General features: G+C 42.5%; 1 protein-coding gene across 1 annotated transcript in view; it reads right to left on the minus strand.

Moving 5' to 3' along the window:
- Positions 1-17,135, minus strand: part of LOC311053444 (pseudouridylate synthase TRUB1-like) — a 29,940-nt gene extending 12,805 nt beyond the window's left edge. Inside the window, exons 1-3 of the mRNA XM_084068978.1 lie at positions 17,000-17,135; positions 7,249-7,347; positions 6,566-6,621 (exon numbers count right to left, since the gene is read on the minus strand). Of these exons, the coding sequence (XP_083925104.1) occupies positions 6,566-6,621; positions 7,249-7,347; positions 17,000-17,126 (282 nt within the window). The 5' untranslated portion in view covers positions 17,127-17,135. The remainder of the gene's footprint in view (positions 1-6,565; positions 6,622-7,248; positions 7,348-16,999) is intronic.
- Between the last annotated feature and the right edge of the window lie 2,837 nt (positions 17,136-19,972).

Here is a 19,972-nt window from a genome sequence, read left to right on the forward strand (position 1 = left end):
AATTTTCTAAGTGATCCTGGGCGCTACACTCCCCCTACCAGCCTAGGGAGCCCAGGGGCGAGCTCATGCCTCCTTCAATGCATGAGAGCCAACTGACCTTCTTGTCACCTGACAGGGGGGGGGGGGGGGGGGGGGTCCCTGGTTGGACGTAGCGCGTGGAAGGAACACGTTATTCCAACCAGTTCCTTTCCCCTCCATCAGGCGCCCCGGCTGACCAGGGGGAGGCAGTATAGTGACCAGGATTACTGCATGTTTTTGTGAGGGCATGAACTACCCTAGGAGACACGGGTATACAAGGATATATTTATAATCATCAATATACATCTAGTACATCTAACCTTTTACAGTAGAGAGGCTTTCAGAGCATTGCACATTTATCTGGGTTTGAATGCTAGAAAATGGTAAATGGTGCATTATTATAGCACCTTTATCTAAAGTACTTTAACCCATTAAGCCCGGGAAAGCGTCTGTCATTTTAGATTTTAACCACTTTAACCATTATCTTATACTTCGGCTATTCACAAATAGAAGATCTACAAGCGTGGCACTTGTAGATCTGCTATTTTTTGAAAAATTGTGAAAATCCTTGAATATATATATATATATATTTTAAAGCGAGCATTTGTAACTCAAATCTTTGCTTCTGCGGGATTCTACAAATGTCTTCTAAATCCTTACAGTTTTTTGACAAATATTTGTTGCTATATATATATATATATATATATATATATATATATATACAGTGGGTGACCATTGACTTTGTCGCTTTTCATAAGAGTATCACTTCACTCATTTGCCTCACCCGCTTTGCAGTAAATTTAAGTTCCAAATACTACCACAAGGTGCCGCTTTGGAGTCACTTTTTTTGTGACAGACAGACACACAGACAGCCAGACAGACAGACAGACAGACAGACAGACAGACAGACAGACAGACAGATAGATGTCTTATATTATTATTAATAATAATAATAATAACTAGCAATAATTACGTGTGCTTAGAGCGTTTAAATTGGGTTTTCTGTTCAGCGTCGGGCAGTCAGGAACGCATCTCTGTCATTTTAGAAATGTTCAGACACACATTGGTTTCTGTCTGTCTGTCTGTCTGTCTGTCTGTCTGTCTGTCTGTCTGTCTGTCTGTCTGTCTCAAAAGTCCGAGACAGACAGACAGACAGACGTCTTATATGTTGTTTTTTTCTCGCATCAATTTCTGTATAGTAGGATTCTACCTCTTTCCTCTATAAATGAAATAGTCCAGTTAGTGTAGCGGTTAAAACTGATGTCCGGCGATTTTACGACCCGGGTTCGAATCTCACGCTATAAGCATGCTGACCTGCTATTTTTACTTTTACTTCTACTCCACTACATCTCAGAGGAAAATATTGTACTTTTACTCCACTACCATTATTTGAACGCTTTAGTTACTAGTTACTTTGCAGATATAAATCATTACATTATAAAACATACATTATTTGCCCTATTTCATATAGTCTATTTGAAAATGGCCGATCTACAAGCTCACAATGCATTGCGACGCATTGTGAGCTTGTAGATCAGCTATTATCAAACATTTATTTGCCAATACTTTTGCACTTTTACTTTGATTGAACTCAAGTAACATTCTGAGTTCATCCATGACCGTAACAGACGACCGTCATGTGATCCATGGCCAACAGCGAGGCGTTTGTTTTCATTCTTATAAGACCGCGTGGCTCATTTATATGCACGTGAAAGTAACTAAGCGGAAAGTAACTAAGTACATTTACTCCATGTCCACTTGTTGCTGACGGTGGTAGTGTAGGAGCAGCGCTGTAAAAGCCCCAAGCGTCATCGGTGCAGGAAAGATGCGTATTTGGTTGTACACACGGAGACGCAAGGGTGGCGTTTTCAGTCGGAATTCAAATCATGATGCAACACTTTGTGAGCTTGTAGATCGGCTATTTTCGCTACTTTTATGGGACACTGTTGTACAACAAAGTAGAATTAATTTGTGAAGAAAGAAAAACCAATTAACAGTTGAAAATAGCCTACACCAGAGGTTTTCAACCAGTGGTCCGGGGACCACCAGTGGTCCTTGAGGGGGTTCCAGGGGGTCCCCAGCCAAATTAATAGTTAGCAACCAAATTGACCCTTATGTGTCTGTAACTCTTAATGTACAAATGGAACCAAATGGACCCGTCAGGGTCCATTTGGTTCCATTTGTACACTCTCAGAGTTAAATGAACACTGATGATGATACAGTGTAGATTGGGACGCCCAAGAAATCTAAATGGTTGAGTCCCTGGCATATCTTTTCAAATGGGGGTCCCTGGGCTAATATGTGTCAATTTGGGGGTCCTTGATGGGAATAAGGTTGAAAACCACTGGCCTACACCATTTCTGCCCATCCCTCTAACTTCATGTAGGCGCATTAAAAATATCAAAATTGGCCGCTCTGAATTTGTATCTGAACAAATACTTTGATAGAAGAGATAGGCCTACAGAGGTACTGTAGGGGGGAGGGGGAACCTGATAGCAGAGTTCCTCACTTGGCTTATTTGGAATAATCATTAACATAACCGGTTTGGCAAGAGACTGGGCCAGTGTTGTAGGCTAGTGCTAATTTTGGAAGTGGGGGAGCAAGGTTCTTGAGCGGATTGGAGTTTTTTTTTTGTTACTTTATTTCGGTTTTAGGGTTAAGCTCTGATCCACCCGTCCCCCCCTCCCACGAAAGCCCCCCGACCCCCCGCACGCAACCACTCCGCCGCGCTGCGCTAAAACGCACTGTCTGTGCCTGTGGTGGCCTACTGAAAGCTAATAACATAGTAGTATGACAAGGGTGCAATTATATTCAATGATATTCAATTGTTTTGTGGAAAACACATGGCTCATCATGCTTAATTAAAGAGAGACTCACTTGCCTTTTCTTAGTGCTTTTCATTGTTTGGACAGAAGAAATTGTAAACATGTAGCCAATATATATCGGATTCGGGTACTTTTTTACCCGTTTTTTGTTACTTTATTTCGGTTTTAGGGTTAGGGGTAGGGTTAGGTTAGGGTTATAGATATATAATAAAAAGAAATAAAAAAAACTTTTTTTAATATTTCTTTTTATTGGTGGCTTCGAAGCCCCCGCCTAACGACGCCACTTATTCTTCTGTATAACGAGTACTTTTACTTAAGTAAAGAAATTGAGTACTTTTCCCACCACTGCTGCTGACACAGAGAGAGAGAGAGAGAGAGAGAGAGAGAGAGAGAGAGAGAGAGGGGGAAAGAGAGATATATATAGGCTCCTGCTTGACAAGTAATTTCAAATTAACAGCTATATATATTTTTTTTTTGTCCATACATACCTAATCTGTCTCAAACAATTGGTCCGTGTTCTGCGTGCATTCACTGCGTTCAGTTGTGCCCTCAGTTAGGTTTTGATTGTGTATAATAGACTTCGTTTGCCGGGCGATATCGCGCACCCAAAAAAATAGCCGATCTACAAGCTCACAATGCCTGGCGTTGCGACGCGTTGTGAGCTTGTAAATCAACTATAATTCTGCGCGAGCACTGCATGGCACGGGGCTCAATTAAGTAAGCTTTACTGCAGGTGCGAGGCCAACGGGCGCAGGGGTTTCTACAGTTTACAGTCAGAGGAGACAAGGGCACTTTTTACCGACAGACAAAAGGGCAGGGGCTCAAGCCCCCTTTGATGTCTATGTGTGCACGTGCATGAAGGAGCACATGTCGTTGAAGAGTTTTTTGGTTTGCAGTTTACTTAAGTAAAAATATCAATACTGCAATGTAGAAGTAGCCTACTCTGTTACGAGTAAAGTATATATAGTAGGCCTATATTATATTAATTTCTCTCTCTCTCTCTCTCTCTCTCTCTCTCTGTGTGTCTCTCTCTGTGTGTGTGTGTGTCTCTCTCTCTCTCTCTCTCTCTCTCTCTCTCTCTCTCTCTCTGCCAAAAATAGACTAAAATGTTAGAAAATAGAGTTGCATCGCGACTCTTTGTGGGCTTGTAGATCAGATTTTTTTGCCTATTTAATAGCCACGCTGAAATTGCATCTGAACAAATAGCCTGCCTTGATAGACCCCCCCCCCCCGCTCAAAGAAAGAGACACACGGCATAAGTGCACTCACAGAAAGCACAGAACGTATGACCCCAGTATATATTAAATATATATATATATATATATATAGTGCCACTGAACCACCACCACAGAAATACAATTTGTCAATTCAAATGAGCTATTGACAAGAGAAAAAAATACGTTTATTTTCCCGTCTCGTTTTATCAATTAAGACGTTAAAATTAAACTAATGTTAAGCTCAGCATCATGCTATCTAACTTTATTTGCTTAATATTTTGCTTAATATAAATGTCACATCTTGTACTGTAAGCAACAGACAGGATCTTTCTCTGTCTTTCTAGGAAAAACAGTGCCTAAAAACCCCAAAACAAACAATTTTGCTATTCAAATGAGCTATTGGCATGATAAAACATACGTTTACATTTTCCAAAGCAAGTGTCAAAACATAATACAAAAGTGTAAAGTAATGTATGTACAGTTTGGAGAGGATATACAGTATAGGCCTACTAGTAACAAATATATTCTTGCTGTCTGCTGTGGGCTGTAGGCAGCTGTAGGCAGTAGACCGCTGCTGCCCCTAGTGGCACAGAGTGGAAATCATACATGCCCTGCATGAAACGCATGAGAAGAATGAAAAAAAACGACAAAGTCAATGGTCACCCACTGTATATATCAGTGGTTCTCAATTTTCATGTCAAGGACCTCCCAAAATTATATGTATTGGGACGCAGACCCTCATCTTAAAATATGTTGTTCCAGGGACCCCCAGAAGCAAAGATTTGTTCACGATTTAAAAAAAAAATAGCAGATCTACAAGCTCATAGTGCGGCACTCGGTGCCGCGCTATGAGCTTGTATATCTGCTACTTTTGAATAGCCATGGTATAAAATAATGGTTAAAATGGTTACACAGATGCGTTCCCGGTTTTAATGGGTTAAAATGTGCATTACATTCACACACAAACGGCAGAGGAAACCATGCAAGGCACCAACCTGCTAATTGGGAGCAGTTCAGTGTCTTGCCCAAGGACACTTCGTCCGCTCTACCTCCCGAGCCACTGTCTCCCCTACGCATTTACAATGTTCATTTATAGGCCAATGTTGTACCAAGTACATAGTTAATACAATTATGCGCAACTAGCAAGTTCCTCTGCTTGTGATGTCATCACTGTGCAATGCCATCCTCCTACTGTACCTGCACAGTCATCTTTTTAAAATGCATGCTTTTAAGTCATTTCCTTCTAATTATATAAAGAATTTACTAATATTGTTGTCTAGATATGGACTATGTAAATATCAGAGGTTGGTCATTGTCTACTGCCCTACCTTAACCCATTTAGGGTAGAAGAAACCCCCATTTGAAACTATACCTTTCAAGATGGGAACACCTGTTGGGGTTGTTGTTGCTATATATATATATATATATATGTACAGTATATAGCAACATACATTTTTTGAAATATTAAAAGAAATATTCAATGTTTTTCAGAAAACTTGTCTAAACAGGTTAAAGCAAGTGCCCTATAATCACAGTATAATGTATTTTAACAGTGATTATAATACATTATAACAGTGATTATAATGCATTATAACAGTGATTATAAAGCATTATAAAATTACAATGCATTACAACTTGAGATAATTGGATGCATGTTAGTCTGCCAGCGACCAGCAATCTAAGTATTACAATTATTGGCTTTACAAGTAATTATCCAATGCGGGTTGATTGCATTATGAGTACTAAAGAGTGCGTATAACTATATAATGTTAAAGCAGATTACAAAGCATTTACACTTGACCTTATGAGTCATTATAGAACGTTTCATGTGCTTTATGTTGTAGATCTACAACTTGTAGATCTGCTATTTTTAAAGGATTTGTATACATTTTATACATTTGAAAACTTGTGAAACGGTACATTCTGCATAATGAGTACTTTCTACTTTTGGTACTTTAAGTACATTTTGATAACAATACTTTTGTACTTTGTACTAAAGTCAATTTTGAATTCCGGACCTTAACTTGTAACAGAGTATTTCTACATTGCAGTATTGATACTTTTAATTAAGTAAATCATTTGAGTACTTTTCCCACCACAGTCAGTATGTATGAGTTTGTATAACTATAATTATATAGTGTTATACATAGATTATACTGCATTATAAAAACAATTATAACACCTTACATACATGGGATACACAGGAAGTGTTACCAAGCTTCCAACCACTTGGAACACAAACCCTCACACTGTACAACATTCTATACGCGATAATCCAAATACAGTGAGAGAGTTAAATTAAGATTGATTTTACGATATAAATTGGGGTCCCAGAGATAAAAATAGAAATCACATTAAATGGGGGTCCATGCCTAATGCATGTCAAACTGGGGGTCCTTGATATGAAAATGGTTGAGAACCACCGCAGTACAAGGTTTCCACCCAACAGTGACGTTAAGGAACCTTAGACACCATGAATAAACGCCTCGTCAAAGACTAACTCACCTTTGAACCGGCCAGCATCTTTCTGAGCATTTTTGTGCCGCCGCCAATGCCAACCACTGCAAAAAGACACAATGTGAAATAAACAACAACAATGCTAACTCGGAACTCTCATTATTTTACCTGCAATAGCAGCTTTTTTATTTGATTTTATTTATTTTGTTTCAAGAAACAGTCTGCACTCAACAGAATACATTTTCTCAACACTCAAGTTCAGTGCATGCACATTGTAATAGGCTCTACGCACAGCAGCCATATTGGAAAGAAATTGGGCTTCTTCTTACTTCCTTCACAGGTGTTACCAATGATACTAATGAAGGCTCCGTTCCATTCTGGTCAGGGTGCTGATATCGTGCATGTTGGCTCACTAGAAACACTCCATTTTGGTTCCCAAATGGCCCCTTATGGTGGGTGTGTAACCATAAGGGAGTATGGGAGTATGGGAGTGTGGGAGTGTACAAATGGAACCAAATGGACCCCATTTTCAGAGTTATGGGGGTCCTTGAAAATAAGACAACCACTACGCCACACTAAATGGAACAGAGCCTTAATTAGTATCATTGGTAACACCTGTGAAGGAAGTACGGAAGGGGCCCAATTAATTCCCAATATGGCTGCTGTGCATAGAGCCTATTAAGTACAGTACTTGATACATGTACTTGGCTACTTTCCACCACTGATTTTACCTAGTACACCAGAGGCAGCACTGTCCAGGGTCCCACCGTGTCCCATTTTCAACTCTTGTTTTTTTCTCTTCCGTGGATTGGGATTTTTCAAACCAGCTTCTACACAACAAACAAACAAACAAATAAAACACATTTAATGTTAGATGTCCAGTCAGCAGTGTTGGGTGTAAGGAGAGAGAGCACAAAGTACAATATGTGCCTCTCTCGTGCAAGGCAGAGTTGCCAGGTCTGCTTATTATAACTGACTTAGCGGGTTTGTTTTTCTGCAAAGTCGCTTGTAAATGTGGTAGTTGCGTTTTTTTGGGGTTGATTCTAAAGTGTACTCTGCTTGTTTGGCCTTGCTTCCCAATGTTGTTTAAAGTTTAAACCAGTGGTTCTCAAACATTTTCATGTCAAGGACCCTTTAAATTAACATGTATTTTGCCCCCCCCCCCCCCACACCATACAAGATATGTTGTTATTAAAACATTTTTCCAAATATGCACCCCCCCCCCCCCCCCAGATTCTTTGGAAATAGCAGCTCTATAACGCGACACATTGTGAGCTTGCAGATCGGCCATCCTACTATAATTCTAGTAACCTCACGGTGGTAGGTAGCTTGTGTCTTGGGTGGCCTCTTGATCAAACTGCGCATGCGTCGTTGCCAGGTTTCGCGAGAGAAACAAGCAGCAAGGTCTATGAAAACAAGGCCAAACCAAACGAACCCTACAAGCAACGAGGTTTATGAAAAGAAGGCCAAACGAAGCGCCTTCACACATATACCTTGCCTCTTGGAAAACAGCCGATCTACAAGCTCACAACGCGTCCCCACACCCACCTGCACTTTCACAACCAACGCCAAAACACAATACCACCAATATTGCCCCTAAAGCGCTTACAGTAGGCCGACATGGCAACACCACGCTGCACCATAGACCCCGCCCACTCTCTGAGTACAATTCTTTCTGTGGAAAGTAAACACAGCAGACTTTTTTCGCACACAGTCGCACACAGTCACACACGCACACACGATGCACATACGCACACGCGCACTTTTAGACCCAGTCCTATTTTAAAAGTCTGCGTATGTGCGACTCGCGTATCCGCGCGCCTGGTGTAGCCGCTATCATTGCAAATCACTTGGATCTAAACAAACGCGCTGTACGCACACGCTCGCTTTGAAAAGCCAGGCTGGTGTCGATCGGCCGTTACGGATCTCTCTGTGTGTGTGTGTGTGTGTGTGTGTGTGTGTGTGTGTGTGTGTGTGTGTGTGTGCGTATGTATGTATGTATGTGTGTGTTTGTTTGCGATGGGGGGGGCGAGTAACATGCCTACGCCATTCTCCGTGCTGATATATATATATATATATATATATATATATATATATATATATATATATATATATATATATATATATATATATATATACACGCCCGTGGGGAGGGGTGACCGCGGGCCGGGGGGTGCCGCGACGGGACCCACGGGGGGGAGGAGGGGGGGGGGCGCCACGACGGGACGCGCGCGGGGGAGAAACCGCGCGACAGGACGTGCATTAACCCCAAGTTTGCAACTACTTTCGCCTGCGCCCTTCACCGGGTATGGTCTAGTTTTTAGATAGTTGATGTATATAGGGCAGGGGTCTTCAACAGGGGGTCCGGGCCCCCTAGGGCTACAGGGGGGCCACCACATGTTTGTGTGATAGGAAGTTTTTCTTTACATTAACTCCTTGAATGCTAAAATTCATTTTCTGAGGGGAACATTAGCCAAAAATAGCAGATCTACTGATTGCGAACGCGGCGAAGCCGCGCCTCCGACCAAGTGGAGCATACTATGACACTCGGCTCGGCTTGTGTGTCTGTCTGTGTGCAGTATGTGTGCAGCCGCGCCCCCATGTCACTCACGCTCTCATTGGCTGCCCCCATGTGAGTCACGCTCTCATTGCCTGCATGCACTACAGTGTGGCTGAAATTCGCCTGTGCCCCTGGGTGACTCATTACACTCCTCTGAGAAAAATATAGCAGCGACAGTCAAAAATAACACATCTACAAGCATCTACACGAGTTCATCCATAGAGCGTCGCAGTTCCCGCCCACTTCCAGTTGCCGGAAGTAAATACTCAATGCATTTTTCCCATTGACTTTTCCGAAAATATTTATATAAATTAATTTAAGCCTAGAATCAAGCTATCCAGGATCCTGGTGAATCATGACCATAAAACGTTTGATTCTGTGAAAAAACTTTTTTGAAAACGGCAAAACAAAGGGTATTTATTAAACATAGTATATCATATCATTAAATATAAAATTTAAAAAATCACAGAAAAAAAGGTTTTATGGTCATGATTCACCAGAATCCTGGATGGCTTGATTCTAGGCTTAAATTCATTGATATAAATATTTTTGGAAAAGTCAATGGGAAAAATGCATTGAGTATTTACTTCCGGCACCCGGATTCTGCGCAACTGCGATGCTCTATTGGGATATCTAAGAATTCCATGTCATTTGTGCATATTTCAGGCCGGATGGCAAGTAATTGCTCATTCCTTTCTATTCTTCTTATTGTTATTTTCGAGCTGCGTTCGCTTCCAGCGTTCGCGCGACTTACTTGTGATAGTGCTGTCAAACAAGTCTATGAGAGCTAAACAGATTTTGATTCTTTGCTGGGGGCCTCCTCTGTGTGTGTGTGTGTGTGTGTGTGTGTGTGTGTGTGTGTGTGTGTGTGTGTGTGTGTGTGTGTGTGTGTGTGTGTGTGTGTGTGTGTGTGATCGATCATGCGATCTAGTTGCTTCTTTTGGGCTTGTTTTCATAGACCTGGTTGCTTGTTTCTCTCTCAAAGTCTGGCAACACTGTTGCAGGCTTCCTCAAAGTGGGTGCCATGACCTTGCGACGCGTTGTGAGCTTGTAGATCAGCTACTGTTTGGAAGATTGTTCCCCCCAGAATAGGGGAGGATGATGGGGTTCTAGTAGTTAAATGTAAAGTATAAAGTTAATTGAGTCTGTCCTAATGGAAACTCATATTCTCTCAAGTTTTCCTTAGCTGGTAAGATTATTAACGTACGGGTAAATCATTTTAGTACACAGTTCTCTAGTGCACTGTTCCCCAAACACTATAGCTGTTGTCACTATTTCTTTCTCTCCCAAAAGTATGGCACCTAACTACTTCTACATACTTTCACTTAGAAACTCCATTCAAACTGTACAAAAACAATCAGCTTACTGTGGACATCTATGCGTGTTTCTTTTTTAGTTTTTTAAATATTTAACTTTTAACACCCCAAAAAGTCAATGGGAAAGTCAATGTTATTTCAACTGAAAACCCCTAGAGAGAGGACAGAGGAGAAATGCCTGTGTTTTCGTAAAGTCACTGTGGCCGCATTGTTTACACCACAGACATGTTTTTTACATCACCAAGATCGCACAGGTCGGCTCTCCGATTTAATCCTAAACTGTGTGATGTATACATTTTTAGTTAAAACCATTAATATAAACCCATGCACCTACACACTCTAGCAATCAGTGCAGTGCAGTGCACTAGCTACCTAGATTAGGTAGCTAGTGCTACCTAATCTGTCAGTCATTGGCTGTCAGGCAGTGGTGCTGCAAAGTAACTAAGTATATTTACTCAAGTACTATGCAAGTGCTTACCATGCACAGTTTAATTTTGAGGTCCTTTTACTTTCCTTTCCATTTTTGTTACCTCTACTCCACTACAGTGAAAGCATTTGACAGCTTTACTTGTTACTTTGCAGATTTTATTATTAATAAAAAACCTACAGTAAACACATACAGCCGATCTACAATGTGACGCGTTATGAGCTTGTAGATCTGCTATTTTCTGAAAATTTGAGTACTTTTACTTTGGTACTGAAAGTATATTTTGATGCTTAAACATATGTAGATTTCAAGCTCCAAAACAACCACCCCCCCCTCCACTTGACATAACCCCTTCTGTCATACTTTAACTATTAAAAAAAAAGCCGATCTACAATGTGATGCGTTGTCAGCTTGTAGATCTGCTATTTTGGAAAAACCTTGAGTCTTTGGAACGTGTGAGTACAGGGGGCGGCAGTGGCTCAGGGGTAGAGTGGCTGGTCGAGTGGTCGGATGGCAACTGCGAGGTTCACAGTTCGATCCCGGGCTCCACTACTATATACTCACTATGGGATAACAGCGCCCCCTGGCGATACACAGAGTAACACACATTGACTCCCGCGACAATTCTGATTGGTTAGGGTCATGTTACGCAATCCGGCAGTCCGGAAGAGGTATATAAGTTATAACCCCTTGTGTAACTATACCACGCCCTCTTACTTCACTCTGCTGCGCGAATGCGCATGAGCCAAGACACACTCCGGATAAAATTCTACAAAAAACAGCGTTAACCCAAAGCGGGGTCACTTGTGTCCCCCACAGGAGTTTTGTAACGTATTATTTATCCGTTTAAGCACGCTCCCCCGGCTTATTTCTTTCTTTCCTGTCTCCTTAAAGTTTTCCCTCCGTGGCTCAAGATTAGCCTTGAAGTAGTCTCGCGTGGCCAGACTGTTGGCTCCCACAATTTTCAAATGTTTCCGGTCATACAGTCTGGGAGCTCTGATCATGATTAGAATATAAACCGGATGTGAAGCTTCCTCCCCACTTCCGTTTCGTCTTTACAGTCGCGCAAATTCATCCGACTATAAATCAAAATCATTTAGGGGGTGGACGCAGCGGAATTCCCCTCGCCGCGGGGCTAACGGCCCCGCTAGAGGAGGAGAGCCGTGGGGCCATGGGCCCCCCGACAGACGTCGCCCCGAGGAGCAGCGGTGCTCGCCAAGGACGCCGCGGCGTCACTCCCAGGACCGTCTCCTCGACGCCAACCCCCGCTGCTCTCTCTCCTCCTCTCCCTCCCGTGGTGGGGCGACACACCGGACGGCAGCGTCTACTCCGACGGTGGAGACTACGACAGAGCCGACGACAACATGGAGGAGGGGGGCGGAGAGGAGGAAGGTGAGATCACCTCCCAGGAGGCCCAGGAGGTCACCATGACCAGCCCCGAACGGGACGATCTTCCTGGGCCCACAGCGGAGCCTCCTGCGGAGGAGGAGGAGCTCCTCGAGCCTGTTTCGGCAATGTTCCGGAGAGCCATCGCCCGGTGCGGCCTCGAGCAGCTGATGGAGGACCACCAGGTGTCCGCCGAGGCTCCCGTCCCAGGCTTCCGCCAAGGCTTTCAACGCCGTGTCTCTTCTCCAGGGCTCAGCCAGCGCAAGGCTCGAGGAGCTGATGGCTAAGCCCGTGTGGGCCGAGGACGCTAAAGAGCTACATCGGCTGATGCAGATCTCCATCCTCTGCACCTGCAACGGCGTCATGTGGACGGGACGTGCCATGGACTTCTGCGCAGCCATGGAGAGGACGAAGTGGCTCGACCTCGCCGTCTGGCAGGAGGACAAGATTAAGAATGAGCTGATGGACCTTCCCTTGAAGCCAGACAACCTTTTCCCAGGCGCCCCCAAGCTGCTGCGCGACAGCGCAGAGACGGAAAAGGCATGGAAGGAGGCAGCGTCTGGCATCCTGGCACCAACCCCCTCCCCCCCGCGGCTCGACCTCACCAGGAGAGGTCCGCGGGCAGGGCGGCAGGCGCTCTCAGTGAGTTTGGAATGCATGTGGTTCTCGAACGACGGCAAGAGGGTTTTGCTTAAACCCAACTTGCCGTTTGTATCTAAGACTGGGAAGGTGGCCCAGGCCCCAGTTGAGCTGGTGGCTTTCCATCCACCTCCTTTCACTTCGGCGGAGGATAGATGGTTGAACCGTCTTTGCCCAGCCAAGCTTTAATTCCAGAGGACAGCGGCCGGCCGTCTGTCAACGCAGCCGTTTGTCTCTTTTGGCCGGGTTGGTCAGAGGACGGCGGTGGCTAAACCGACGCTGTCCAGATGGATCGCGGATGCCATCAGGCTGGCGGAGTGGTTCAGCGGGTTGGCCGGAGTCGGTCGGAGAGGAGTCGGTCGGAGTGGAGTGGTGGCACTCCAGTTCCAGAGAGACTGGGGGCCCATTCGACTCGGGGCGTGGCTGCATATTGGGCCCTCTACAGAATACTCCTCCATCCAATCCATCATTTTGTAAAGTCATGATGTCAGTGTGGACCTCTATACAAAAAAATATATATATATATATATATGAATAAATAAATTAAATTCATAACATGTAATTAATTAATACATTTTACCTGTCCTGTACACAGTGTAATATTTTTTAAGTATAGAACGTTACATTTACTTCTCCTTTATTTCCACAGGGAGGGCTGTGAAACTACAGCAGGTGCAACGAGCAGTCAGCGTCTGCAAGAAGATTGTCGCTGCCTTCTCCAATTCATGGAAGAGAAGACGGGAGCTGGCCAAAGCTCAAGCAGAGCAAAATCCACCCTTGCCCCGTCATCAGCTGATCACAGAAACCCCTACAAGGTGGGGCTCTATGCAAGCGATGGTTGAAAGGGTGCTCGAGCAGGAGAAATCTCACAGGTTCTCCGTGCCGACAAGAAAACGCGTCACCTGGTCCCAACTTGGCAGGACATGGACGTTCTGGAGTCCATGAACAAGGCACTGAGTCCTCTCAAAGTGTTTACGGATGCCTTGTTTGGGGAGCTCTACCCAAGTGTTTCCTACTTGAAACCTGTCCTCCATCTGTTCAACAACGAGATACTCAAGCATCAGGATGGTGACACTCAACTCACCACGACCATCAAAGAGGGCATACTGGAATAGTCGGTCGGAGAGGAGTCGGTCGGAGTGGAGTGGTGGCACTCCAGTTCCAGAGAGACTGGGGGCCCATTCGACTCGGGGCGTGGCTGCATATTGGGCCCTCTACAGAATACTCCTCCATCCAATCCATCATTTTGTAAAGTCATGATGTCAGTGTGGACCTCTATACAAAAATATATATATATATATATATATATATATGAATAAATACATTAAATTCATAACATGTAATTAATTAATACATTTTACCTGTCCTGTACACAGTGTAATATTTTTTAAGTATAGAACGTTACATTTACTTCTCCTTTATTTCCACAGGGAGGGCTGTGAAACTACAGCAGGTGCAACGAGCAGTCAGCGTCTGCAAGAAGATTGTCGCTGCCTTCTCCAATTCATGGAAGAGAAGACGGGAGCTGGCCAAAGCTCAAGCAGAGCAAAATCCACCCTTGCCCCGTCATCAGCTGATCACAGAAACCCCTACAAGGTGGGGCTCTATGCAAGCGATGGTTGAAAGGGTGCTCGAGCAGGAGAAATCTCACAGGTTCTCCGTGCCGACAAGAAAACGCGTCACCTGGTCCCAACTTGGCAGGACATGGACGTTCTGGAGTCCATGAACAAGGCACTGAGTCCTCTCAAAGTGTTTACGGATGCCTTGTTTGGGGAGCTCTACCCAAGTGTTTCCTACTTGAAACCTGTCCTCCATCTGTTCAACAACGAGATACTCAAGCATCAGGATGGTGACACTCAGCTCACCACGACCATCAAAGAGGGCATACTGGAATACCTAAATGAGAAGTATGATGACCAGAAAACCCAGGAGCTGCTTGACATGGCTTCTCTTGTTGACCCTCGGTTCAAAACCACATACATCAAACCAGAGAGGGTGGGCTACATCAAGACAAGAGCTGCTGCAGAGCTGCAGAAGCTGGTGGCCGAACAAGCAGAGCCAGAGGCAGTCCCCCTTCCGTCAGCTGCCACTGCCAGAGATCAGGATGAGCCAGAGGTTCCTGCTAGGGGTGTGCCGATACACTAATTTCACGAAACGATTTGGATACGATACGCACTTTTTTTATTATGAAAATAAATGGGGGAGAAAAAAAGGAAATGCAAACAAATAATTCTGTTTTTGCATTATTCAGACATGCAAACTTGTAGCTTTTCAGCCGTTTTGAATCCAAATAGGGCAATAGTGTGACACCTGACCCGAAAAAAAACAACATGTTGTCACCCTTTTCACCTCGGGGCTGTTTGCATGCCTGATTATTTTGATTGGTGTAAAAAAAAAAAAAAAAAAAAAATTCAAAACGATATTTTTTTTCCCAAAACGATACATATCGTCGCGAAAACATATCGCGATATATCGCGGGACGATATATCGGCACACCCCTAGACTTCCTGCTAAGAAGAAAAAGAAGAGTTTGAGCAGCTACTTTGAAACAGCAGCAGCAAGGCCAAGCCAAGCGGCCCCTGATTCAAGCAGAGAATCCATTGAAAAAGAGCTCACCCTCTATCTCTATCTCTGCCCTCTGGACACTGGTCCGGACACAGATCCACTGGAATGGTGGAAGGAGAATGAGGCACATTTCCCCCATCTGGCCAAGCTAGCGAGGAAATATCTTTGCATCCCTGCCACAAGTTCCCCTTCAGAGCGGGCTTTCAGTACAAGTGGGAACATTGTGTCATGCCAGAGGTCAGCTCTGAAACCAGCTAGAGTTGACCAGCTTGTATTCCTAGCACTCAACCTGTAGAAGCATGAGATTTGCCAAATGTTTGGATGTTTTCATAATGCACATCCATGCTACTTGAAGTAGTTTTGTTTACCTTTATATATTATACCTCAATGCCTCATATTATATATGTATAATATTTGTGTGATCCATTTGCAGCTACACTTTAACTTGGAAGGGTTCCATGTTTACATTTATTTTAGGGGCTCGGCCAGTAGGCCTGTATTACTTTTGTTTGTTTTTTGTTAGATTTTATATTTTTTGTTAATTATATTGTGAGCCTGATTTTGTTGCTGCGCTTTAAACTTGGGAGTTTATTTGGTATTTGGCCCTGGCCTGCACAATGCTCTTTAAAACTAAGAAGTGTTCAATATGTTATTTCTTATACCTAATAGGCCAATACCAATATTTGTTACTGTTAGGCAAATATTCACCACAGTTCTAAAGTGTTTTCTATTGCCAATGCCTAGAATGCCTACTCTAGACTAGAGAACAAAGAATACTTGAGTTGGAAGCAACTTACACTTACATGATGATAATGAGACGTCTGGGTGGTGTTACTGTTTACGAAGTAGGCTACTGCTACATGTTGAGGTCAATACATTTAATGGCAGATGTTATCATGACCAACAAATATTTTTGCATGAATACATGCTTGGAAAACAGGTTCTTCTAAATTAAACAAATATTTAGTACCTACTACCTTTATTTGTTGAGTATATCATTTCAAACTGCATTTCCACATTGCAATTTTATGTGAACTATTCATTAATTGAATTTACCAAAAATGTGCTATATCGTGATGTATATCGTATCGGGATATAAAATGAGCTATATCGGGATATGAGATTTTGGTCATGTCGCCCAGCCCTAGTGCCTACTTCATTTAAATAACAGTTCTCTAATGGCCACTTCACTTTACAGTTCTCTAGTGCCCACTTCACTTTAATAACAGTTTTAAAATCATTTGAAAATAGCAGATCTACAAGCTCACTACAAGCAACGCCTTGTAGCCAGAGTATACAGCTGAAGTGGTTAAGTGGATAATCAAAATCTGCAAAGTAACTAGTAACTTTAGTTTTCAAATCATAGTGGAGTAAAAGTACAATATGTGCCTCTGAGATGTAGTGGAGTCGAAGAAAAAGTACTGAAAATTGGAAATACTCCAGTAAAGTAAAACATAAAATAAAAATGTTCATGTTCACATGAAGTCGTCATGTGAACCATGGCTACCAAGGACAGTACTTGAGTACTCAGTTACTTTCCAGCACTGAGTAAAGCTAAACGTGGTGTGTGTAGTACACAGAGGACTCACCTCTCAGTAAGGTCTGTTTCAGTGTGTTCAACACGTCAGCGGAAGTGGCTCCTGGTTTCTTATAAATGGCAAACAGTCCGTTTATAGACTGGAGTTTAGACAAACTATTCACACACGATGCAGACATGATGCTAAATGCTAAGCTGCGTTCCTTCATCAAATTTAAGCCAGCAGATACGAGACTTCCGGTGGACGATCTCTTCAGAATAAGAGTGCCCTCTAGAGTAAAAAGAAGCCATTGAAAAACGATTCATTTGCAAATTAAAACTAAGAACTCATCTAAATGAATACATGCTGTTCACTGGAGTGCAAGTTTAAGAGCCATTTAAAAAAAATGCATAAATCATACATTTATTTTTAAAATAAATGTATGTCTTTGAAAAAAAAACATTAAATACTATGCTCTTATTTTGAAGGCAGCCGGAAACCATATATTTGATAGCTCAAGAACCAGATGTCTTATATTTGATAACGGAACGGAGCTCTAATGCTAATACTGCTGCTCAGTGTTGCCAGAAACAAGCAACCAGGTCCAGGAAAACAAGCCCAAAAGAAGCGACTATAGACCACGTTTTTCCCCTAGCGAAACATGACAGAATGGGTTTCATTTGGTGCTGGCCTGCGTGCGCATCCTGGTTCTTATCAGTGTGACATCGTCTGTTAAGGGGTCTATTTAATAGACCCCAGACGCAGGCCTACATGAGGCTTTGATTGGTCGATTGATTGTATACTTTATTAACAGTTTGCAAAAGAAGCACAGAATGTTACAGTTCTATACAAAAGCTCTATAAACCTAGCCTGGTAAACCCTCCCTCCAGAAATCTCAATTGTATTTTATTTCCTGGAATCAAATGGAAATGAGATTTCCGGAGGGAGGGTTTACCAGGCTACTATAAACCTATAAACAAGCTGATCTATAAGCTCACAACGCGTCGTAATGCGACGCGTTGTGAGCTTGTAGATCGACTATTTAAAAGAAAAACTTTTGCAATAAAGTGTGGAATATTTGGATTTTTCTTTTCTTCTAATAAGACCATATGATCCGTGACCATGAGGTAAGCACTTTATATTTGAAATGTGAACGTTTATGTAGATGTAACGGGTTGTAAAAGGAGACAACGCAAACACCAGGTTGAAGGCACAAAACTTTTTCAGATAGGGTTAGGGACAAATATTAATTTGGGGGTCCATTTACGAACAACTTCACAGAAAAACAAGCCCAAAATCGCTTACAATAAGCGGACATGGCAACCCTGATGCTGCGTTGCTGCTGCTTCTTCTGAAGACTGCCGACTTTAATAGTGAGTGCATCACCGCCACCACATGGTCTGGAAGGTGAACTGCAGTTTGTGTGTGTGTCTATGTGTGTGTGTGTGTGTGTGTGTGTGTGTGTGTGTGTGTGTGTGTGTGTGTGTGTGTGTGTGTGTGTGTGTGTGTGTGTGTGTGTGTGTGTGTGTGTGTGTGTGTGTGTGTGTGTGTGTGTGTGTGTGTGTGTGTGTGTGTGTGTGTGTGTGTCATCATTAAAACCTTAAACTGAAGATTTCCCAGCAGAGTTTGAACAAAGTGCAGAATGTGCTCTGATTTACAGTTTATAATAGTTAAGATTTTTACGATCGAGCAAGTTCCACTCAGCCTTTTCATCATCATCATCATCATCATCATCAGGGCAGCCCTGATGTATAATCGTCACTGTCGGGCAGATCTTGTATGTCACCATTTATCTATTGTTTTCATTATTTTTAAGATTTCTTTGGCTATATAAAAATAGCAAATATACAAGCTCATAGCACGGCACCGAGTGTTAGGACCCCCAAAATAATATGTATTTGTCCGCGGACCCCCTCCCATCTAAAAACATTTTGTTCCAGGGACCCAGAAGCAAAGATTTGAATTAAAAATGATTTGCACAAATTTTCAAGATTTTTCTAAAAAATAGCAGATCTACAAGCTCATAGCGCGGCACTCGGTGCCGCGCTATGAGCTTTATTTCTCAACAATGACCTGCTCGCCATTAATTATACTGCATATAACACACGGCTACTTAATAAAGTAATTAATACATTGACACAAAATGTAACAACAAAACAGTTTGAACAGGATTTAAAGGTAGGGTAATTGATATATAATTGAGATATATATATATATATATATATATATATATATATATATATATATATATATATATATATATATATATATATATATATACTATTCTTTTTGTTAAAATAAGTATTAAATAGCTCTATGTTCTGATAGTCTTGCTGTCTCTCCAGCTCTTTAATAAACAGAAAATGCATTTTCAGGTGGGGATACCAATTTGATCCAAACAGGAGAGAGAACTCACACAGGATACAGGATAAACAGGTGAAATTTGAAGTGATGACACAAAGAAATGAGCAGACTAATTTGGAACCGGAACGGTGCAAAATCGAAGCTGATACAGTACATGGGTACTCTCTCGTGATTGGATGAAATAGGCAACTCACCTTATTTTCTGTTTATTAAACAGAGACCCCTGTTACTGACAAAACACTTAGATAGCCATGATTACTGTCAGAATAAAGTGCTTTAAAACAAACAAAACTATTATGCCATGTGCGTCGAGCTCAACAAGTCAACTCGCAAAAGTCCGGTAGGAAGTGTCGATCAAATAGTAATCTATATTAATGCATTGCTTTTTTAATACATGGAAGTGGACACATTCACCCAAAGAGGAAATGCATTTGGTGCAGATTATGAGATCAACTGCCATGTTTGGCTACAGAGTGAATTGGAAAATACTGGGAAGGTTTTTTTCTGTCAATAGAATTATGTAGCACTAAAATTAATAATTCAGCTTTAATGCTATTATACTTACTACACATAGTGAAGGAATAATATTACAATCAATGAAAACACAGCCCAATACACCCACCCATGTCCCCGAGAGCATTCACTTTTGTAAACAATTGGTGTGCTGAATGCCTTGTGTCC

This window comes from Gymnoscopelus microlampas, assembly GCF_963454915.1.
Source record: "Gymnoscopelus microlampas genome assembly, chromosome: 10".
NCBI lineage: Eukaryota > Metazoa > Chordata > Actinopteri > Myctophiformes > Myctophidae > Gymnoscopelus > Gymnoscopelus microlampas.